Source organism: Pristis pectinata, chromosome 7 (genome assembly GCF_009764475.1).
Source record: "Pristis pectinata isolate sPriPec2 chromosome 7, sPriPec2.1.pri, whole genome shotgun sequence".
Lineage (NCBI taxonomy): Eukaryota > Metazoa > Chordata > Chondrichthyes > Rhinopristiformes > Pristidae > Pristis > Pristis pectinata.
In genome coordinates, this window is record NC_067411.1 from 72,813,230 (window position 1) to 72,838,196 (window position 24,967).

General features: G+C 40.2%; 1 protein-coding gene and 1 long non-coding RNA gene across 2 annotated transcripts in view; one reads left to right on the forward strand and one right to left on the reverse strand.

Annotated features, from left to right (window-relative positions):
* dapk1 (death-associated protein kinase 1) overlaps positions 1-6,404 on the reverse strand; it is a 167,165-nt gene extending 160,761 nt beyond the window's left edge. The window contains exons 1-2 of the mRNA XM_052019586.1: positions 6,127-6,404; positions 5,092-5,266 (exon numbers count right to left, since the gene is read on the reverse strand). Coding sequence (XP_051875546.1) covers positions 5,092-5,153 — 62 coding nt within the window. The 5' untranslated portion in view covers positions 5,154-5,266; positions 6,127-6,404. The remainder of the gene's footprint in view (positions 1-5,091; positions 5,267-6,126) is intronic.
* LOC127572396 (uncharacterized) lies at positions 5,087-24,552 on the forward strand. The gene is made up of 4 exons (XR_007956624.1): positions 5,087-5,197; positions 15,671-15,718; positions 18,887-18,936; positions 24,444-24,552. It is a non-coding gene; the product is annotated as an uncharacterized LOC127572396 (long non-coding RNA).
* Positions 24,553-24,967: the final 415 nt, after the last annotated feature.

Genomic DNA, 24,967 nt, shown 5'->3' on the forward strand with positions numbered 1-24,967 from the left:
TCACGCTCCATCCCACAGAGCCTTACAGCCAAAAAAGCAAAATGTGCTGTTTAGTCATATAGGAAATGTGCCAGCTAATTTACACACAAGTATGCTGGAGATGTTAATCCTACACTAAAGCTTCCTGCCTTTCAGTTATATAACCTGCAAAAACAGAACATTTCTTATTAGATTCTTGAGCTTTGAAAAACTTGATTACAGAAAACATGTTATTCAGCCTATGCACAGTTAAGTAGCAAAATAAAATGAACTCTCATTTATAAAGGATTAAACTTTATCACAGCCAATTTGAAATGTGGTCAATGTTGTGATGAAGAGAAATGTAGCAGTCAATCTATCAACAATAAAGGATCAAATAATGTCTTTTAGTAATGTTGGTTAAGGAATGAATATTGAGCCAGACCCAGAGACCTAAAATTCTTCTTCAATTAGTGCCATGGATTTTACATCCATGCAAGAGGACTGACAGAGCCTCAGGCTAAATGGCCAGTACAGTGGCCTAGAAACTGAAAGTTAAGGCACATATAGAGTTGGTGAATAGAATAATGTTCAATGAGAATCAAATAGAAGAAAATCAGACTCATTCCAATATATTGTAATATTTCTTGGCTTAAAGCAAGCGCAAGATTCTGTTCAGCGAAATCAGTGAAACTAATTAGCATTTTGTACTGAAATATAATTTGCGAGCTCAGAGCCAGATCATTCCTTGGCAACATCATAGTCAGAGGTTAAAAGCTAGAAGGTCACAGCAATGTTACACCACCTGATTTCACTGAACAGTCATCCAAGACTTAATGAGCTTCAAAGTATGCCCATAATGTTACTTTCATTAAAGGATAAAACCAAGTGGAATAAGCTGGCCTTTAAAGCAAATATTGATTTGAAATATGTTGTTTCAAAATAAGCAAAAGTTTGGATTTCAATCAGCATGTATGCTTCTGGAGGTCAATTAAACTTTGAAATTAAAAACTGTGTCATGTATGTAAAAATAGGAGCCTGATGTAAATAGACTATGCATTTAAACATTGCATTCAATAAATATGAACATAAAACACCCAAGTATAAAGCAATCAGGTCTTAGGCTCCTATTCTATAGCAAACAGAAAAAGAATATCTTGTAAGCTCTTTACAAGCTATACTCCACCCATCCAATTTCCTTCCATTCACTAAAACGGCTTCTTGCAAAATCCAACACCAATTCTCTGCCCCAAATCTTTAAATTAAAGCCTTCCTTAAAATCAAAATTAGGAAGGATAATCTCTAGCAGATGGTGAACATGAACCGAGGCACCCTATCATGGTTGTGGGAGGGAGGAGAATAGGTGGAGGAAATGGACCCTGCCACCTATGGTGGAAGGGGACCTTTGGTTGATTAAAAGGAAGACCTATCAGAAGTATGAGCAAGGCAGGTGACATATTCAGAACAAATGCAGCTCAGAGAGGAAAAGGAAATAGAATAGCATCCTCAAAAGGAGGATGAGAGCAAGTGTAATTATCGGGCATCTACTCAATTCATTCATTAGTTTAAAAGAATTGGATTGTCTGACCCAAAGCCATTCTTTAAGAATACCCTATTTAAGGTTCCTGCTTTTATGCAACTCCTTCATGCATTTATTTATTCAGGTCTAATATGACAAACTTCTCTCTTTGCCAACTTAATCTTTCCCACTTTAGTCTTTTGAAAGAGACCCACTTGCGAAGACATGAATCAACAGGCACAGCCCTCCAATGTCTTTCCAAAATGGCCCATAACAAAGGCTGAAATAAAGAGGTTTTCGTTCTGTATTAGGTTATGCATCTACATCTGCATTGCTATTTATTTACTTTATTGGGGAAGTGAAATCAAGTATTTTGCCGCAGAAGAAAACTGTCACAAATCTGGTCACTGTAATACTAGCATAAGACCACACATGCTGCAGTGATTTTAAAAAAAATGACAGCACAGCTGTTTATTAAACTGACCTCTGCCTTGCAAACACTGCATGCCAACTCCAACACTTACAGGCTGAACGACAACTCCCAGACTGCTCTTCATGCCTCCCTTTGGATCATGACTCCCACCATCCAAGAGCAAAACAGGTTTCTCTCTAATTCGCTCATGGTTCAGACTCCTCTCTGACCAATACCCACTACCCTTTGGATGGCATCTTCCTGTGCAACACCTGCCCTTTTATCTAGCCTGCTCCTCATTGCCTTGGGCCCCAAATACTGCTTCCAGATGAAGTTGCAATTTACTTGCATTTTGTATGCTGTATTTACTCAGAATTGGAAGAAAGGTCGAACAAAGGCTTTGCAGAGCACCTCCATTCAGTCTGCAAAGAGGACTCTAAAATTTCAGCCACCTGTCATTTTACCTCTCTATCTCATTCCCACTTTCATTCTGACCTCTGCCTCATACTCAGTTCTAGTATAATTCAACCCAAGTTCGTGGAAAAGCAACTTATCTTCTACCTAAACAAAAAACAACCTTAGAGACTCAATGTGATTCCACTACAGGTCTTCCCCAGGTTACATCAGGATTCTGTTTACTGAGAACTATTTGTAACCGGAACAGTTTGCATGTCAGAAATGTGGCCACCCAGCAATATATTTCAATAAAAACATAGGCCAACCAAGGGTAATGTGTACTTAAACCAGGGCATAAAACTCAACCAGATTTCTCTGCAAGATGCAATGATATTGCCGTGAACCAAATTCCCACACAGCAGATGATGCCTGCAGTCAGCAAATCCGTCCTGCCAATCTCTCAAATGCTTGTTTGTACGTACGGGCTGTACACAAGTCGGGCATTTGTAACCTGGGGAGAACCTGTAATTTACATGATCAGCATTTTAAAAATCAAAATTTCCAGTAATCACTATTTTTGTTTGGTAATTTCAGATGATTTCACTTCTCCCATTAACTCCAGACTTCTTTTTTGCTTGCATTATCATTCCTTTTGTCTTCTAATCTCTTGTGATTTGCTTTTTCCACATGCTTTGAGGAATTTCTGAAATTTTCATTTCAGAATTCCAGCATCTGCAATTTTTTTTAACATTAGTTTTCATGTTTTTCTACATCTTTCCTGGTGAAGGAGGGAAGAGAACCTGTTTCCAGGACTCAATTGTTCTATGATCTACTCCTATGAAGTACAAGCAATGCTCCCTCCTTAACAGGAAGGGCTTAGCCTTCATTCTATAACCATTTTCAAAAACATGGATGGGAATGAGGAACTTGATGCAAGAACCCTATATTTGCATAGTGTACCAAATTTTAAATTAAAATTAATCTCATAGTGAAGTAAAACCAAGAAAATGTTAGGTTCGTGTTAAATTTAATACTGCATTTAATGAAGTTCAGTGACAAAACACTCTTTGATAAACACAAATATACTGCATCCAATTCTGGACAACACTTTTTACGAAGAATGTGAAGGTGCAGAAAATATTTCCCAAAATGGCTCCATGGAACTGTAATTTCAGCTGCTAGATTAAACTGGAGAAAGTGAGGAGGGTTTCCCTGAAGCCATGAAGGTTGAGGGACATTCAAGATCATGATAGGATCACTTGGTGTAAATACAGAGAAGCTGCACCCATTTACAGATAGTTCAGGGATTAGGAGAGAATTCAACTGATAGAAAAAGATGCCTGGGCATTTGAGAGAATCTTTCTACACATCAGTTATAATCAGGATCTCACGATCTCTAAGAATGGTACAAACAGAGTCAATCAGGACTTTCAAAAGGGAACTAGACAGTCAATAGGCAAAACAATTTCATGGGCTCTAGAGGAAACTAGTTAGGGGAATAGGACTGACTGTATTACTCTACAGAGACTTTACAGGCCAAATGGCTGCCTTCTGTGCCATAAAATATTTAGTATCAAACCATTGGGAACAAAACAATTTGTTTGAAAAACCTTAGAATTTGTTTTAAAGAAAAAAGCCGTAATAAAAGCAGTAGTTTTGCAATCCAATCATTTCAACATATTTCAATTTGAAGTAATTGGGCACAGTGTAAAAAAGCATGGCTGTCCAATATTACATGCAATACTTGCTGATTCCTCAAAGGGCTGAGGTTATTGCATTTTACAGACACTTTTCTAATTGCAGCCATCCTCAACTAGTTAAAAAGACCTGAACAATAAACAAAATCATCATCACAAATTCAAACCAGTACAAAACACCCAATGCATCAACAGAAGTAATGTGCATCTTATATTTGTCCAAGTAAATTGTGATGGACTAAGTGAACATAACAATATGTTGACGAGCTCCAGCATTCTGCTTAAACTATGCTATCAGGTGCACATACATTTGATTTATATAGATCATCGTCAGGTATATAAACACACTATTTTAAATAGAGTGCAATTCTAGTGAACTTGTACATCAGCCTGCTATACAATTCATTTTCTAGTGTATATAACAGGTTACAACACTGCATTTTGTTGTCCATTTCAAACCACTGGATCCTTTGACAATTTCCTATTTAACAACAACAGGTGAACAATGAAACTGTACCACAAGTGCAATTAACTGGTTACTGCACATGTGTGCAGTGCTAATTTTCAGTTTATCAATAGTTCCTTGGTAACCAAGATATGACCAAACGTCATAAAGCTTCCAAACACTAATACAGTTCTCAAATTAATACAATCTTCCACAACAGTTTACTTCAACTTCTGCCAAAGTTAACCGGCTCCTTCCCAGGGAAAAATAACTACAAACAAATTAGACTATAGTAAAACATTATCACTTCCACTGGATTATCTTGATAAATAAAAATAAATTAACTGAATGAGGATTGAAGACAGAACCGTAACCCATACACAGCACACTTTGTATGCCCATTCTCAAACGGTCCATTTAAGGCAACATGTAATACATTCTGGGCGGGCAGATTTATTGACAATTAACTTGAAAAATATGCATCCGGCATCCACGTGAATAGCTTTAAATGAAGAAGGTGGTGGGTAGGTGAAATTAAACCAGGCATAATTTATGATACACTCCTGCCAAACTGCATCATTTACCTGTCAGAACACACGGTAAATAGAAAGCTTCTTATCCATTGTTCCTGCCACACTTCTGAAACAATTAGCAGAACACTCACCTGCCCAGCTCTTCGCCGATGTGGTAATAATCGTCCACATTTTCTTGTTTAAACACGGTCATGGTAACTGGCTACTGCATCCCGGCGTACAACCAGCCGTACAAAGGTAACCAATTTCAGCATCCAGCAGGGCGAGCCTCCCCCACTTGCGTCCGCAGCTTTAAGTGCATTCTGCCTGTGTAAAATAAGTTAAAATGATACTTCTGCACCAAATTCTTTTCGGTTAAGAAATAAAAACGAACGATGGGCGTTCCTCGACATTTTAAAAAAAAATTGCATTTCGTTGTTTCAGCTGCACTACATACAGAATAAAGCAAACCCCAGCTTTGCTCACAATGCGCAACAAGAACATTGTGTTAATATAATGAAACAAAATAAATAAAATCACGCCTATTGTAACCCCAACATAAAGTCAGTGACACCCAGTCTTTCAAAGGGACTGGTTGGCGTTAACTGGTCAATGTAGCTCAGCTACACGGGGCTGAAAGCCCAACGGATCCCGCAACGTACATTGATGTGTAACGTTTAAAGGCAAAAAAAATACAAAAGAACATTAATTGTTTTCCGACCACCAATCATTCCAATTCCCTGTATAAAGTCTCTCCGAAATCGAGCCGCATTTTAAATGATCGACATCTCGCACTTGGTGAATTAAAATCTTTAAACACGGGGAGTTCCGTGGCATATGTGAGACTTCCAGTGGTTTCAGGCGGATTGCTGAAGGATTCGTCGCCGGTAGCCACCGTGTGCTCAGCGACAGCCTCGGCCTTGCGCCCAAAGCAACCCACCGCGAAAAAAAAAAACAGCGATTAAAGCAGGAAATACCAGCCCACTCCCAGAAGCTGCTGGACGACTTGCACCGGGAACGAAGAAATGCAACATGCCACTACCCTGAGCTGAAAACCACCCCGAGCAGTCCGCAGCTGCGCTCGTCTCGAAGCTAGCTCCGGCAGCTCGGGCCGGGCGTCAGCTGCCCCGGCTCCCGGAGCCCAGCACGGCGGCCCAGCCAATGACAGCAGGCTGCTGCATACTCACTCCGCTCGCCACTCACAACTCGCTCTTTGGCGTCTGGGGAAAATATCCAGCTCCCACGCCCGGCTTTGTGCTTATTTTCGTGCATAAAGCAACTCCGCGTCTACCAGGCCGCCTCTTCTTCCTTCATCTCACAGTTCCTTCTGCAAAATAGCAACCGCTGGGCAAATGAGATAAGGTGTGTTCTCTCTTGATGCCAGCGACGGAATGGAAGTTACAGTGAAGACCTCGCCACTTCCCTCTCACTGTGGCGTCTGCACGTTTCCTTCTTCAAGATGGGATTTTTCCTTTCAGTATCGTTTATTTCCCTAGTTCCCTTCGCTTCACAGTCTAGGGGTGTTGTCTTCGAGTTAGCCTGTGGTTGAGAAATATTAACTTCATTGTAAGTCATATAGTTGCAGATGGGGCCAAATTTATAACAATTTCTTGTCAACTGGGAGGTAGAATTCTGTTTATTGCAGCTGAAATCGTTAAAATTTTAGGGAATAAGTTACTAATGGTGATGTTACGTGCAAATAAAATCAGAAAATTTTGGTGACACTTAGCAGGTCAGGTACCATCTGTAGAAAGAGAAACAGAATTGATGTCTCAGGTCCAAGAGAAACATTAATTCTGTTTCTCCTACCGCAGATACTGCCTGACCCATTGAGTGTTTCCAGCATTTTCAGATTTCCCGTATCTGCACTTATTGATTTTCATGTTATGTGCAAATGTTTGCACTCCCAGTTAAAGAAAGATTCAAACATCTTATGACTTTTAGTTTTTAGCAACAATCCCTCTAACATAATAAAATGTACCAAAGATTTCATAGGAGTGTTATCAATACAATTTGACATTGGAAGATATATAAGGAATTATAAAGGCAGATGACCAAAAATGGCTGAAGAGGTCAATTTTAAGGAGCATCTCAAAGCAGGAAAGAGAGATTCAGGGAGCAGCATAGGGCCCTTTGGGTTCTGAATGCACCTCTGCTAATGGTCCTGTGATTAAATTCAATCATCAAAAGGCTGGAATTTGAAGACTAAATTTCTTAGAGGTTTACAGGGAGGGACAAGTCCATTGAGAAATATGAAAATTAATTTAAAAGCAAATTATTGCTTAATCAGAAGCACATGTAGATCACCAGTGACTGGTGGCTGATCTTTGTATGCATGGTGCAAGTTAGCATTTGGGCAACTGAGATTTGGATAATTTCAGGTTTATGTAAGGTAGAATGAGAGACGCCAGCTAGAAATGTGCTGGAACAAGCCAGAGGCAGCAAAAGAAAGGATAGAGAGTGGAGAGGGAAGACAGCAGTATAAAAAGGAGTGCATGGAGTGGATTAGTGCGTGGGTTCCTGCCAGTCAGGGCCCCTGGGAAAATGGTGGAGCTGCTGAAAGTATAAGGTTGGCAATGACCCCACATAGCCCTGGATGTTAAATTTTCCAGAATGCTAAGCCAGTTCTAACCTGAGGAGAAGCTAGGGTCATAACTGCACAGATAGTGGGTGTTTTAAACGCCCATTGTGGGTGAAGTAAACACAATTTACTTGGACAGATACTGGGAGGAACGCTGTAGACTGGAGGTAGGACTCCCTGCTGCCTACATGTTCTTCAGGCCCCATCAGACTTAGGTCCTTGGGAACCATCCAATGTTAATCTTAGGGTTGAGCTGGGTTCTCAGGATGCACCCGGTGTCCATCCACCCACCAATGCCAACATGGAGAGGTGGCCAGCCAAGGCAAATGGTTATGGGCCAGGAACCAAAAAAAACTGGGCCACGTTGAGTCTAGTCCAATTTTCAGGGCCTGTCCCAATCTAGACCCAGGGGTATATCCTAGCTGACTGACTTGTGGAGCATCTGTGCTCTGTCTGCAGTGGTCATCCTGACCTCCCAGTTGCATGCCTTTTCATTTCCCCTTCCCATTCCCACACCAATCTATCCATCTTCACCCTCCTCCACTTCCAGAGTGATGCCCAATGCAAACTAGCGGAACAACAGCTCACATTCCATCTGTGTAGCATGTATGAACAGTGAATTTTCCAATTTCAGGAAACCCTTACCACCTGTTTCCTCCCCTCTTTAATCCACCTCTGGTCCTCCCATTTTTGTCCTCTTTCCCATGCCCCCGCCTCTCCAGCCTCCTATCACACATTTTTTCCCCTCCCCAACTTTGTTCCATCCACCTACTACTCATGCCTTTTACCCACCAGATCCCCTCCCCTGCCTGGTTGCATCTGCCCTTCACCTCTCCCCTAATGATTCCTATTATCATCTTCCTTACTTATCACATTCTAGCACTGGTGCAGAGGAGATTTACCAGGATGCTGCCCGGATTGGAGAGCATGTCTTATGAGGATTGGTTGAGCGAGTTAGGCCTTTTCTCTTTGGAGAGAAAGAATATGAAAGGTGACATGATAGAGGTGTACAAGATGATAAGAGGCATTGATCAAGTGGACAGTCAGAGACTTTTTCCCAGTGACAACGGCTAATACGAGGGGGCATAATTTTAAGGTGATTGGAGGAAGGTATAAGGGGGATGTCAGGGGTAAGTTTTTTTTACACAGAGAGTGGTGGGTGTGTGGACTGCACTGCTGGCAGAGGTTGTCAGGGCAGATACATTAGGGACATTTAAGAGATTCTTTGATAGCCACATGAATGATAGAAAAATGGAGGGCTATGTGGGAGGGAAGGGATAGATAGATATTAGAGCAGGATAAAATGTCGGCACAACATCGTGGGCTGAAGGGCCTGTACTGTGCTGTAATGTTCTATGTTCTATGGTAGCCTTTGTGTTCCCACTTATTACCCTCTGAACTGTCCCCACTTGCATGTTCACTTCCACTGTCCTCTCTCCTCCCTTCACCTGGCTCCATCTGCTTTTTTGTTTGTCTGCTTCCATCTATCATCCACCTGCCTCCGTCTCCCAGCTCCAAACCTACTCCCCGCATCACCCCCCACCCCCCCAGCTCCATCTTCCCATCATGGTCCACCAATCACCCGCTGGGTCCCTGTCTCATTCCTCCTCCTCACATTTTTATATTGGCTGTCTTCCCTCTCTACTCTCAGTCCTGATGCAGGGTCTCGACCCAAAGTATTATCAATTCCCTTCCCCTGACAGATGCTGCTCAACCCACTGACTTCCTTTGGCAGATTGTTGCTCCAGATTCCAGCATCTGCAGTCTCTTGTGTCCTCAGAGATATATTGGTGGATGTAGGTATAACACTAAAACATTGAAGTAAAGCACTAGTGCATATGTCTGTCATTGTATAAGACTGGGATATAATACTGGTGCTTCTGTCGCCCTATAACATGGGCATGGTACTGATGAGGATAGGTCTGTCATCATAACGCTGGGGTGCATTGCAGGTGGGCACAGATTTGAATACAGGGGTAGAGGCCACTTGCTGGCCCTAAGTGCAATTTCAAAGAGCTGTTTCTAGAGCTGGTATGGGCATACACAGTAGGCTGTAAGGTTCTTTGAATTGCCTTCCCTGCCTCAACCTTGCTGCCAAATTTTACACTTGTCAGAGACAATATGTAAACTTGATAGTGCAAAGTACAGTGTTTTTTGAGGCTGGAAAGTGAGGAAATATGTCCAACTTTATGGCTTGGCTTGCCTTTGGAGTTTACCTCTGAATACAAAAGCCCACACCTTAAGGACTGTAGTGCTTTCAAAAAAATAATCAGATTTCAAAAATGGGTAACTGGCAGATCCCATGTTATGTTTTCTTTTTCTCACTTTCATTTATTTAATAGCATTTTATACAATCTCCATTGTTACAGGAGACTGTTTGGCCTTTTGAGACTTTTACACTCCTTGGATCCATCCTAAATTTAGTATTGTGGTTCCAACTACAGAAAAACCTCACCCAATGTAGCAATGGGTGAGGTAATGCTTCCATTTTCTGTTTGCCTCGGACCCTTATAATTTTAAATCTGGATGGTGGAGGTGTATAGTCTTTAAAAAAATCTTGGCCTCAAGTATGATATCAAAGTCACAAACAGTCTGATTCATTTTCAAACATTTGCCAGGAAGATGGAAGCAGTTGATGACCAGGGAATGGAGTATGTGATGAGTTTGAAGACAATGGCTTCAGCCTTTACAGTGCGCAGTCATCCCACACTAGGTTGTGTCTGCCTGGGAAAAGTACCAAACTGACCTTGCCCTGGATCCTGGGTTTCTGAGGGAAAGAAGGTGAAAATCATAGATGCTCTGGCCACATCCTTTCAATCTTCCTTAGATATGGCAAAAATGCCAGAAGATTGGAGTATTGCAAATTCATGCCCCTGTTCATGAAGGGCAGAGGGATAAACTAGCCTGTCATTTGAACAGTGGGGGTGGGGAACCTTTAGAGACATTAATCTAAAACTTAATTACTAGTGCAATTTGAAAAATATGGGTCAGTAAATGAAAGCCAGCAAGGATTTGTTAAAGATAATTATACTTTCTTTACGTGATTTGAGTTTTTGGAAGAAGTGATGAAGAGGATAGATGATTGCCGTGTAGTTAATGTTGAACACACAACTTCAAAAGGAATTTGATAGAGCACCAAATAAAAGAGTTCCCAGCGGGATTAAAGGAACACTGACTGTGTGAATATGCATTTCTCCATATGTAGTGTTGAGAAATTGCTTTTCAGTCTAAAGCTGTGATAACCCTCGAATTGAAACTGTCAACCTTTTTGATATATATTAATGACTTAGATTTAGCATAATTTCAAAGATTACAGATAACCGGAAACATAGATTCAAAAGTAAACAATAAGAAAGATACAAAGAGGTACCAGAAGAACACATGCTGTTGTAGTAGGTGGCACACAGTAGTCTGAATTTAACACAGGGATGTTTGAAGCAATTTGTTTAGGAAGAACAAAAAAAGGCAATATGTATTCAGTGTTACAGTTGTAAAAAAGTTGCAAGAATAAGCAGAGCTGGTTTGATAGGTGGGTTGTTAAGATATGTTCACCGGTCTTTGAAGGTCGCTGGATAGTTGAGAAGACTAATGAAAAGAAATAAGAGAATCTTGGCTTTGTGAATAGAGGTGTAGATTACAAGAACATTATTCTAAATCTTTATGAAACATTATTTAGGCAGCAATTAGTATATTGTAGCCTGTACTAAGCACACTTTTCAAAAAGGGTTTCAAGTTTAAGCTTATTGTCACCTTGGGAGCTGGCTGCAAAATGTCTTCACTCTCTGGTGATGTCATGTGATGTCAAGGGATTCACATCTTAGAAAGGTGCAGAGGTGGTTTACTTGAAATGACCAAAGATGAAAGCCTTCTGTTACAAGAACAGAAAAAAGTTCTAGTTTTGTGACTAGAAATACTAGGGTTGTTTGCCTTAGAGCCATCAAAGCTAAAGGGAAATTTGATAGAGATGTGCAAAGTTATGAAGGGTTACTTTAATAAGGATAAACATAAACAAAAGGAAACCAATTGAAGGTAATTGACAGAAGATCATGAAACAACATGAGCAAGAATCTACCTAAACTGTAGGAATATCAAAAAATTGCTGCCAAGTTGCATGTAAGAGATAAAATTGTAGAACATTGATATTTGCTTTCTATTAGTTGCAGTCATTTACAAAGCTCAGCAGAAAAGGAAGCCAGAGACCTCATGTGCAGCCAAGAGAGAGCCCAGTGACATTGGGAGTGACAAGAAGGGAGGCAGCATAACCTGGGAGTTTCTGAAGCTCAGGGTCAGCTGCTCGGATGATGCAGTCCATTGCGGTAATGATGTGATATTACAGGATCTGCAATTTTCATAACGTCAGAACGTAAGGCACCTAGACATGAGGAAAATATGTTTTACACAGTGATTTATTATGACTGGGAATTCATTGCTTGATATGGTAGTGAAAGCAAGTTCATTCATAAGGGTGGAAATTCTAGATGTTTTGGTTACATTCTTCCTATCTTTTTTAGATAAGACTGTGGTGCCAGAGGACTGAATACTGCAAATGTAAAAAGTGAATAAAGTAATTACTTTTTAGATTGATGCCAAAAGAACAGGAGGATGGAGATAATTATATAGCTGTTTCAAAGTTCTGGCACATGTACAAATGGATAAAATCACCTCCTTTACTTCTGTCTTATTCAATGATTTCATGACATGAAAACTTATGTGTTGCTTCTAATGAACTGTGTAATGAGATCTTATAATGGGAGAATAATCATGAAGATGAATGAAGGCATGGTTGGGTTTGCTGGAGATTCTATGGGCAGTCCTTGCCAGTTTCAATTTCTCCAAATTCTCTATTTTATAGATTTGAAGCAGAATGTTTGAGGAAGTTAAGCAATCAACTAAGTTAGAACTCATTTAAAATGTCAGTGAAGGGGCAGTTAAATATGGTGAATTGCCAAATTTGTTGTTGGCGTCAAATGTGTAAGCAATTAGCAATAACTGCTCAAAGAACAAATATGCATTTATATGACTATTCGCACACACAGGATATACTAATTCCTCATAGTCAATTAGGTATCTCTTAAGAATAATCATTGTTGTAATGTAGGGAAAAATATGGTAGCCAATTTGTAGACAGTAAGATTCTACAAATAACAATCTGCCACTGGAATTTGTTCTACGAAAAGCTTGAGGGACCAGACAGGGGCCTTAGTTTAATGTTTCTTTTGAAAGAATACACCTCCAACATGGAGCTAGACCCTGATGACTAAGAGAAGAGGATGCTATACTGAACCATAGTTTTCAGAATTGGCAGGCACTGGTCTTCTGCAAAGAGTTTTTTTTCACCTTGTTGGATACAAATTGAGACATTCTGATAATGACATCATACATTGGCACTTCAGTACACTGCAGATTTGTTTTTTTCACCTTGCCTAATCACCTTGCCCAGTTAATGATTTCCTTTTGGGGAAAGAAAAACTAGAAAAGGAATTACTCCTTGGACAATGCTGCATCTTTTACGGACAATATTAGTGGAAGGTTGAGAGCAGGTTAACATCTAATGTAATCAATTAAGATTTGTCATCATGGAAGAAGAAAAATTAAAGTCTTTGTCATTCTGATAATCATAAAAAATAATGGAAGCTAGTTTTAAATAGCCACTTTATTCATCTAATGTAACCTCTCCTTTTTGAGTCTCTTTCTTCCAATTACAAAGTTATTAGTTGAAATTAAAATCTAGTAACTTGTATCCTCAGTACTTTCTTGAGACACACCTCCACTGAGAAGCTTTGATTGTATGTATTATGGATCATTAAAGGTATAAATGTAGGTCAATGTTCACATCTTTAGAATGGTGAGACCTCTGGCCATTGAGATGTGTCCCTGACCTCACCCGGTAATCCAGCCACAAGATCATTACCCTACTTTAAATTATATTGTTTGGAAAAGGTAAGAATCTTGTTTAACTTCTCTCATCTGGATAAGCTTAGATAACATTATTCACATCCATAATATGAATGTGTAAATTGTACATTGCCAGGCTGCCAATGCAGGAGATCTGAATAGGAATATTTCACTGTCATAAACCATTAAATCTTGGCTGACATTCAGCGGTTTGATTTGTGACTTATTGGCAGTACAGCCTGTCTCCATGGATACCTTTATCTCCATTTATTCATTAGCATGTAATGGTCTCATTTATTTCAACGCTTAATTTTTTTAAACAAAAACTGAAATAATATTTCATAGTATGTCAAGAAAAACTCATTTTCCTTTGGGTGGTCTCTTGGGGTCAGGGATGACTTGCTTCACTCTAATTCCATGGATTCTGAAGAGAATGAAGGATCCCAAGCGGGATCCACAAACTCTGTCACAGGTGAAGGAGGTGGTGCTCTTTGAAGCAGTTGAGCGGGCCATTTGTGATCTTGTCCATTCCTTTCACTACTTGGACTTGGGTTGTTGAGTTGCCACTGAGATGCTGCTTTTCCTTTTTGAGTGATCATGAAACAGGGATTCCTTTGAATTAGTGGGGATGTTACAGTTTTTCAAGGAGATTTTGAGAATATCCTTGAAGCATTTTGCTTGGGTTCCTGGGAATTTCTTGCTAAGACAGAGCTTAGAGTAAAGTGCTTCATTTGGAAGTCTGGTGACAGGCATGAGGACAATTTGGCCAGCCCACTGGAGTGCGGTCAGAACCTTGAAACTGGGGATGTCAGGTTAGGAGAGGATGCTGATGTTGATTTGCGTCTCCCAACAATGGATTTGGAGAATTTTGCAGAAGCAGCATTGATGATGTTTCTTCAGCGCTTTGAGTTGTTTGCCAAAGGTTATCCATTACTCTTAAGTCTACAAGAGGCTGAGGATCACTGTTTCCCAGTAGACCATGCACCTAGAACTGGTTCAGCAATTTGAATACGTAAGAATGTAAGAAGCTACAATGAGTAGTGGACTCAGCTCAATACATCACTGGCAAATCCCTCCCCGCCACTGGATGTATCTACATGAGACGCTGCCTCTAGAAGGCAACAGCTATCATCAAAGATCTCTACCATCCTGGTGTACCATCTTCTCGCAGCTACCATTGGGCTGGAGGTGCAGAAGTCTGAAGTGCCACACCACCAGTTTCAAGAACAGCTACTTCCCTTCAACCATTCGGTTCTTGACCAACCTGCACAACCCTGATCACTACCTCAGTACAGCAAATGACCACTTTGATCATTTTGCATTACAATGAACTGTTTTTCTTCTAATTGTGTTCTTTTGTGTATAATTTTGTATAATTTATATTTAGTTTATGTTTTTCCTGTGAATGTTGCATCTCTGATGCTATGTGCCTGTGATGCTGCTCCAAGTAAGTTTTTCATTACCTCTGTGCATACATGTACATGTGCATATGACAATAAACTTGACGTTGACCTTGACTTTGGCCTGGGCTTCTGACAATTTGCACACTTTTCCTCAGTCAGCTGAAGGTATAATGAATTTTGTCATCATGTCTGCCTTTGGTGAGAGCTGTCCGCTGAGATCTGGAGAATGATCCATGTTTTCCAGGGTGCTCTCATGGATATTGATTGCCTAAGGGCAGTGTTGTGTGGTGGAGGCACTGGCAGAAAACCTTTGACTTTCAGATACTTAGTGTCAGGTCCTTAATGAAAATCAGATGAAGTATTGCAGCCAAAGAGATTGACGAAAGGGGTGGTGTGAAGATATAATCTCGCTTGATCCTAGTCTGCACTGTCATTCGGTCTGTAGTGGACTTGTGAGCTCTGATCATGACTTGCATAACATCATTGCAGCAGATGTAGAATGGCATTGAAGTTCTGAGGACTGCTGAATTAGAACACTTAAAAGTTGTAAAATTGCTTTTATGTTATAATGCAAAGTAACAAATTATGTTGTATAATTCCTACAGACCCAGATTTATGAAGTATGGATGAATGGTTACATAATATTAAATCTGCAATCACATTGTATTATTATGTCCTAGAAATGGTCCTGCCCTGAGGTTTCATCCTTGGAAGACTGAATTCACTGGGTTTGTTCTGTATGTAAAATAGCCAAGAGCATGTTTGCTTATCAAATATGCAGTGTAAACAAGATTCACTGCTCCTGTAATATGTTGTTTTGGTTCCTTATCCATACTTCATTCCATTGTTCAGACAGGCTTTCCTGAAAGAAGATTCAAAGACTGGATTGCTGTTTCCAAGGTATTTTTCTTCTGTGGTGTTCTTTGGATAATCATTTCTTTTAGCCTGTACAGGTGCTACACTAATGTAAGCCTCTGGATTTCTTTTGTTTCTGTGCCTAGTGTCTCATTCATCACTTTTAGGATATGAGCGTAGAGACAGCTGTGACATTAACATTTAAATCAGATCCTGGCAAGCCACATTCAGGAATACAGTCAGAGGTTGAAAATACATGAACAACCCATCCCCACCTAGTTTTTCTCTCCTTAGCATCTAATTAATATGAGAATGTGGTTTCACTGGAGACTGGCAGCTTTGGGATACCTTGCCAAAGCTAATGTTCTTCTATGACCTTTGGATAACACATTATACTCAGTCCTGCCCTCAGTTAGCATCAATACATATACATCTTCCAGTACACATCAGTGAATTGAGAGGAAGAGTGGGAAATACTTGTTGATTTCACTGTGTCCTCCCCCTCCCTGACATAGCCACATTAACATAGATGCTGTGAGAAACTGTTTCACCTCCTCTCCTTCCCACCCCCTGCTGCCTCTCTGCTGTTTGAACACAAGCTGAAGGTGCACAATTTTGATAAGAGTTATTTAAAACTGCGTGGATTATTTAATATATAACACTAGCATGACTAATTGAAGAGAAAACAAGACGTTGCTTTATTATTGCCTTTGCCAAAAGTTAATGCTTCCTGCAGTGACATTATCTGCTTTGTATTTACACTTGCCTTATGTAAATTTACTAAAGATTTAAATCCTCCAAAGTAGTGGCATGCCCAGGAATTCTGAAGTTTGTCAGCAAATAAGTGTCTGAAGTTTAGATTGGTCACTGGAGTTCAGAACCGTAACTGCATGAGGCAGTCATTTACATGCTGACATATCAATCATTATCCTAGTTTTCATTTATAAATGATACTAAATTGGAAATGGTGAGGTGCCAGCTTGGTGAAGCTGTAACACTGGGTACGTGCAAGCTATACAACAAAACAGGTATGCCTGTTCATAAAAAGCAGGCCAAATCCAATTCAGCTACTTACCACCTAATCCGTACTCTCTCAGTCATCAGCAGTGTGATGGAAGTTGTCATCAACAGTGGTATTAAGTGATGCTTATTCACCAATGAACTGCTTATCAATGCCTAGTTGGCACTTTGCCAGGAACGCCTTGCTCCACGCCTCATCACAGCCTTGGTTGAAACATGGATCAAAGAGTTGGACTGCAGAGGTGAGGTGAGTGTGACAGCCCTTGACGTCAAGGCAGCATTTGACTGAGGGTGGCATCAAGAAGCTCTGGTAAAACTGAAGTAAAAGAGCATCAAAAGAAAAACACTCCAGTGGCTGGAATCACACTGCGCACAAAGGGAAGTGGATGTTGTTGATGGAGGTCAATCATGCCAGTTCCAGGACATCACTGCAAGAGTTGCTTCAGGCAGTGTCCTTGGCCCAACCATTTCAGTTGCTTCATCTGTGACTTTCCTCCCATCATGACATCAGATAGTTGCATAATGTTCAATTTCTCATCAAAAGAAGCATCAAAAGATGCCTGACAACATTCAGACAGAGGGTGAAAAGTGACTGGTTATATTTGTGCCATAGAAGTATAAGGCAGTGACCATCTCCAACAACCATGACATCTACCTTTGATATTCAATGACATTACCATCACCGAGTCCCCTCCATCAACATCCTGGGGGCACCATTAAACAGAAACTCAACTTGATCAGCTCATAAATACCATGGCTACAAGAGCAAGTCAGATTCTGGATACTGTTTGGCACGTGACTCCCCTCCAGATACCCCAAGGCTTTTCTGCTATCTACAGGGCACATGCCAGAATGATAATGGAATACTCTCTAGCTGCCTGGATTAGTGCAGCTTCGACAAGAAGCTTGAGTCAGCTTAGTTAATACTTCATCCATATCTTGAAATATTTGTTCTCTCCACCATTGGCACACAGTGGCATTAGTATGTATCATCTCCAAGATGTACTGCATTTATTCACCGAGGCTACTCAGATAGCACCTTCCAACCCATGGACTTTACCACTAAACGGGTAAAGGGCAACATACACATAGGAACACCACCATCTGCAGGTCGCTTTCCAACCACACATCACCCTAATTTGGCAAATATTGCTGGTCCTTCATCATTGCTAGTTCGAAACACAAAAACTCCTTTCCTACAGCACTGTGAGAGTACTTTCACCAGTAAGTCCAGTAACTTACCACCACCACCTCATGGGCAATTAAAGATGGATAATAAATGTTGGCCTTGCTAGTGACGTCCAGATCCTTGACAATAAATAAACCTATGGGTTGTCATACAATTTTCAATAAATCTAATTATGCTACTTTCAATAAATCTTATTATACTTTTTATCTAATCCATTTTATGGGAAATGTAGTGGGTGTATTTCAATGGATTTCAGAAAGCATTTGATAAAATACCACATAATAAGCATATGGCAGAGACAGTGTCACATAGAACCAAAGGGGGATGTGGTCACAAGGACAGAGGATGGTTGGAAAACCAATGGGATAAAAGGAAGTTTTGTTAACTGGAACGGTATGTTCTGCATTGTTTTGTGTTGAAGTTGCTGTCCTTACTCTATGCATACATTTTGTAGCCTTAGAGTTTGAGAGATCTAAACTGAAATTTGGTTATGGCATCAAATAGCAGGAATGGAAAATTTTGATGAGCATAGCAAAAGCTTGCAAGGCAGATATCAGCCTTGACAAATTATCTGTTTTTCACTCTCTAAAGCTGCTGCCTCACCTGCTGTGTATTTCTAGTGTTTTCTGTTTTTACTTCAGATTTCTAGCACCTGCAGTGTTTTGCTTTAAGACATGGGATAAACTAGCATAACGGACAGACCCAACTCAACCTGTGGATGATTGAGGAGCTGTGCATTTTGGAAATGTGACTAAAGATTGAAATGTCCTCTACGTGGTCAACTTTGAATTTGAAAAGCCTTGGTGGGAAGGAGAAAATGTTGAAATTAAACAAGATCTAACTCTGGCTTCATTTCGGAGTACTATGCATAATTTTGAAAACCCCATAGTAGGATGTATATGAAAGCCACGGAAAAAAGTGAAGGGCAGGTTCACAAAAGTATTGTCAGGGTTAATAATATTACAGTTATGAGAAAAGGCTTGAAATATTTGGGTGTTTTTCAGTGCAACTGAGAAGAATGAAGTGGATGCTGGACAGTAGCGGTTACAAAGCAGTAAGTAGAGATGGATTGTTTTTATTGGTTGGCTGAGTGATGGTGGCAGGAAATAAATTAAAAATAATCACAAGAGAAATTTATGAGGAGGTCTGAAAGATGTCATTATACATGATGGTAAAAGGTAAGGCTTTGTCACATGCCATCATTAGATCAGAGCATATAAATATTGAAAAGGCAAATTGGAAAAAGAGGTATATAGTAAAGGATAAAGGGAATGAGCAGAGACATTACTAGATTACATGGCCTATGGGAAAATATAGACCAGAAGGGTTAAATGGTATCATTCTATAATTTATCTACACTCATAGTTTAAGTGTAAAATCCTCTCAGGTAGTTGCTGACAGCTTACGGTAGGTTTATGTTTGTGGTTAGGCCACCTCGACTGCAACAATTTATGGAATTCAAGTACATTACTAATCATTAGGCAGATAGATACTTTCTAACCCACTAAACTAACTTCCATCAGTTAGAAAAGGAAAATTTTCCTGTTCTCCATTTTTGGGGAAAATTGGGCAGAGGTTTGTTCTATGTGGCATTTCCTCTCCCCAACCATTCCCTACTGCTTCCACAATCAACAACACTGTTTGTATTAGGGCAGGCCCGGCATTCCTAGAGATACGAGGTTGGAAGGCTTACTCTCAGTCTTTTGTTTGACTGTTTTTCTCTCCACAAATAATGGAAGTGGCTGGACAGATTGAGGAACTGGATAAAAGAGCATTTGGATTCTGGTCTTGATAAATAGTGACATAGAATATAAGATCAAGGAAGTCGTGATGAACCTTTATAAAACACTGGTTCAGCTACAACTGGAGTTTTGGGTCCAATTGTTCAGGAAAGATGGAAGAGCTTTAAAGAAAATGCAGAAACGATTCTGGGATAAGAGACTTTAGTTATGTGATAGGCTCAATTGTTCTCCATGGGACAGGGAGGTTGTGAGGGGATCTGTGAGCAAACTGAGGTGGGCAGTCCTCCTCTGTTCAACTGACATAGAAAAAGTAGATACATTTGTTTTTTCTTCCCTCCCTCAAGCTGTTTCATGCTTTTTATGAACTTCAGGCACAGGCCCCTCCTTGATCATGTCTTGCAAGTAAAGTTCAGGTATTTAAAATTATGAAGTGTCCAGACTGAGTAGATGGGAACTGGTTCCAATGCAGAGGGGTCATGAGCAAAAAACAATGAAAATGATTGGCTAAAGAACCAAAAGTGATTTGAGGAAGAGGTCTTTTGCACAGTGAGTGGTTAGGGTCTGGAATGCACTGCTGGTGGAGTAGTGAAGGCAGATTCAATTATGACATTCAAAAGGGAACTAGGTATGTACATGAAAGGAAAAGCATATTGCAGGGCCATGTGGAGAAGCAGGGAAGATGGACTAGATGGCTTTCTCTAGCATGGAGCCAGCATGGGTTTAGTGGGTTGAATGGCCTTATTCCATGCCGTAATCTTTTTGGGATTGGGTGTTCCACACATGTACACCCATGATCCCCAAAACACTGGAGGTTCTGTAGGGGTAGAGAATCAGTGACAGATTCAGAGGACCAGTTGAATATCTCATGGGAAAAGTCCAAAAGAAGGTTTCTTTTACAAACCCTTTCCAGACAATTTACACAATTCAGGGCCGTCAGCTTCTACTCCCACGTCCCAGGCCACGTTGATCTTGGAGGCAAGGTTCTCAAGCGACAAGGGGCTATATAGAAAGGGTCTCAATCTGTATTCACGCTTCCTTCTTGAATTTTACTTGTAAGACCCGATCAAGGAGAGACCTGTGCCTGAAGTTCCTACAAACCATGGAATGGCTTAAGGGAGGGTGGAAAAAGAAATGTGTCTGCTTCTTACACGTCGGTTGAACTGAGGGGAACTGCCCACATCAGGCTGCTCACCGGGAAGTTTACTATAAAATCTCCACAGCTGGAACATGTTACAAGCCTTTATAGAGAAAGTAAATGGATTGAATAATAAACTGTATACTTTGTGAAATTAGGAACTGTAATACCTAATTATTATATTTGCCATTTCAGGGTACAGGCATTAATGTAAGTGAATGCAGATCAGTGGAGTAAATTAGAAGTTTGCAAAATTAAAAAAAATACTTTAGTTGATGAGACCATACTGAAGTAGATTTGTATAGGAGACCTTATCATTAAGTTATTTTCAGGTGGCACATGAATTTTGCATTTGTGTTGGTTTGAATTAAACTTTGTACTGCTAATGTAATTATTAACATGGATCAGATAGACCAAGGTGAACATTAGAACTAACATGATGATATGAGTAAAGAAATTGTTTCCAATCTATCCCCAAAACTATAGAAGATATTTTAGCTCTCCTCTTCATTAAATGATAGAAACCTCTCCTTGTTCCTGTACCTGTTCTCCCATGAAGCTTTTGATTATTCATTTTATTGTACATTGAACTAATGAACAAATGGTTTTCAAACAAGTCATTGCTTTTTAACTGAAATCTTGTAAATTCCTCACCAAGTAATTGTCTATCCCCCTTTATTTTTTTTTGTGTGGAATCAGTTTCCCCATGCCCATTTTCAGACTGAGCATCCCAGATCCAAACAACACTGAATTGAAATGTCAATTTTCCACTCATTTCCTGATAAGTACATTGTCAACGGTTTACAGTTTCAGCTTCAGCAGAGGGAATAACCTTTCTCCACCAAGCAAGGTCATATGCCTCAATGACTACCGACCAGTGGCTCTGACATCCACCATCATGAAGTGCTTTGAGATGCTGGTCATGGCACGCATCAACTCCAGCCTACCAGACAAGCTTGACCCACTGCAATTCTCCTATCCCTGAAACAGGTCCACAGCGGACGCCATCTCCCTGGCCCTACACTCAGCTCTGGAGCATCTGGACAGTAAAGACACCTACGTTAGACTATTGTTTTATTGACTACAGCTCTGCCTTCAATACAATAATCCCAAGCAAGCTTGTCACTAAACTCCGAGACCTAGGACTCAGCACCTCCCTCTGTAACTGGATCCTTGACTTCCTAACCATCAGACCGCAATCAGTGAGGATAGGCAGCAGTACCTCTGGCATGATTATTCTCAACACTGGAGCCCCACAAGGCTGCGTCCTCAGCCCTCTACTCTACTCCCTATACACTCATGGCTGTGTGGCCAGATGTGCTCTAACTCCATCTACAAGTTTGCAGATGATACCACTGTAGTAGGCCGTATCTCAAACGGTGATGAGTTGGAGTACAGGGAAGGAGAATAAGAGCTTAGTGGAATGGTGTCATGACAACAACCTTTCTCTCAATGTCAACAAAACAAAAGGGCTGGTCACTGACCAGGAAAGGGGGTGGTGTACATGCACCTGTCTACATCAATGGTGCTGAGGTCGAGAGGGTTGAGAGCTTCAAGTCCTGGGAAGTGAACATCACAACCGCCTGTCCTGGTCAAATCATGTAGATGCCACAGCCAAGAAAGCTCACCAGCATCTCTACTTCCTTAGGAGGCTAAAGAAATTTGGTTTGTCCCCTTTGACTCTCACCAACTTTTATCGATGCACCATAGGAAGCATCCTATCTGGATGTATCATGGCTTGGTATGGCAACTGCTCTGCCCAAGACCACAAGAAACTGCAGAGAGTTGTGGACACAGCCCAGCGCATCACGGACACCAGCCTCCCCCTCCTTGGACTGTGTCTTTACTTCTTGCTGTCTTGCCGAAGCAGCCAGCATAATCAAAGACCCCACCCACCCGGATCATTCTCTCTTCTCTACTCTTCCATCGGGTAGAAGCTACAAGAGCCTGAGGGCACATACCACCAGACTTAAGGACAGCTTCTACCCACTGTGATATGACTATTGAATGGTTCCCTTATATGATAAGGTGAACTCTGACCTCACAATCTACCTTGTTGTGACTTTGCACCTTATTGCACTGCACTTTCTCTGTAGCTGTGACACTTTACTCTGTACTGTATTGTTTTTACCTGTACTACATCAATGCACTCTGTACTCACCCAATGTAACTGCACTGTGTAATGAATTGATCTGTAAGATCGGTATGCAAGACAAGTTTTTTCACTGTACCTCGGTACAAGTGGCAATAATAAACCAATACTAATACCAATACTCTAATAACTTACATTAGCACAATAGGTTGATTTTATTAAACATTTTCAATCTCTTTATTGCCCATTGGTCATGCCCATGATAAGGGGTATTCAACCTTTGCCAAAGAAGTGGCTTAAAACTGGAATATTTATTTGAGGTTTTACCCTGAATTACATTGAATTGTAGCTCATGACGAGTAATCATCGTGCACTTTGTGCTGATGACTTAACTAGTTTCCTGGCACTGAAATGGAAATGCAACAGTATGGTTGGGGATGGGGTCATCCAAGAAGGCAAGAGGTCAGTTGCACAGGACTCCCAAAGGAAATTGAGCACCTATGGATATGGAACTACTTATCGCTTCATATTTCAATTGTGTTCATTCAAAATAAGGCTTTCAAATTGCGAACACTGCATTTTATATCCACAGTCAGTCTATCTCCTTCTGCTGTCTTTAATCAGTTACCAACAACTGTCTTGCACTCTTCATGCCCCAAATGTGCTGAAATAGAGGATTTACATATTAAACATGCACCTATTTTTCGAGTAGATCTGTTCTTCTTCAGAACTCAAAGAAGTCAAACCACTGAAAGTCCTTGAAGGAGATTGAAACAGAAATGGGAGGTGGATTGGAGTCAGACATGTTAATTCAATTGTAAAACCTGGGCCTTTTTCTGGCACTAGTTTCTATACTAAGTGAGCAAAATTCATAGACAGATAAAGTCTTTTATAAATGGAAATTATTTACCACCACAGCCTATGGTTATACACTGAGCCCATAATTTAGTAAATAATCAATAGTTACCTACAGTTTTTAACTGCAGAATATGCAAATTATTATGGTGGACAGATTAAATAAAGGGTTTCTTATTTATTTACATGTTAAGTAATATAAAGAGGCAGAAATCCACCTTATGTTACAAAATGAGATAAGATTATAACAGGCAAGGAAGGCCATTTGATCAAAGTTCATCCATCTGGAAAAATCCTAAGTCCTCCTGTTGAAGCATTAATTTATTTCTTAAAGGTATCCTCAGTCTGGTAGTCCAATCCATTCACTGACTACTTTGTGAAGAAAAGTTTCCTGATATCAGTCTTACGTTTATCTTCAGTTATTTCAAGCCAGTGCTCCTTGATCATGTTCTTGTGATTTAATTTAAAATAATATTCTGAATATTTTCATTCCCTTTAGCTTGATATAATTCAATTTCTCTTGCTTCACTTCCATGTTGAAAGGTGTTTCTCCAGCATTTCTCATAACTCAGATTTATTTTCTGTCAGAATTGGTATAATTGCTGATTTTGCATACTTCCAGTGTCAGGAAGTCTCCCATATACATGACTTATTGATTAGACCGTGTCCAAGTATTCAAGGTGCAGTTTGACCAGAGTTTGATCAAGACCTGACTTATATTCTGCTCTTTTCCTTAGATTATCCAATGTACTTTTGGCTCTGAATTGATGGACCGTCCCAAAAGTCAGTTCTGCTAAACCCAAATCACATTTAACCTTCACCCTTTTGCAATGAGCTGATCTCAACAAGTAAATAAAGGCGAACTCTGAAATTCTTGCGGTTTTACAAAGAAACTCCTCAGAACCACCTTTTAACAGTTTTGTATGTAGGAGTGATTCCCCACAGAGTTTTGTAGCATTGCTGAAGCAGCTGCTGAAATTATTAAATGTCTTTCTTGTCTCATGACAGATATCACAGACCAAACCTATCAGAAGCTCATGGTGTGTTGTCATGGTTATAAGTCTCATGGTTATAATGCATTTTGCCTTTTGGTGATCTAACTACAGTGCATCTTTTAAGCAGTCAGGCAATTAATTGTTTTAGGATTTAAGGCAGAGAAGGTGCATCCTGAGGCTTCCTGGCCATCTAATAGTCCATCTGTTGTCATCCGGCCAACCTGTATTTATTAAGATATATAATAAAATATTTGGTCATAAAAATA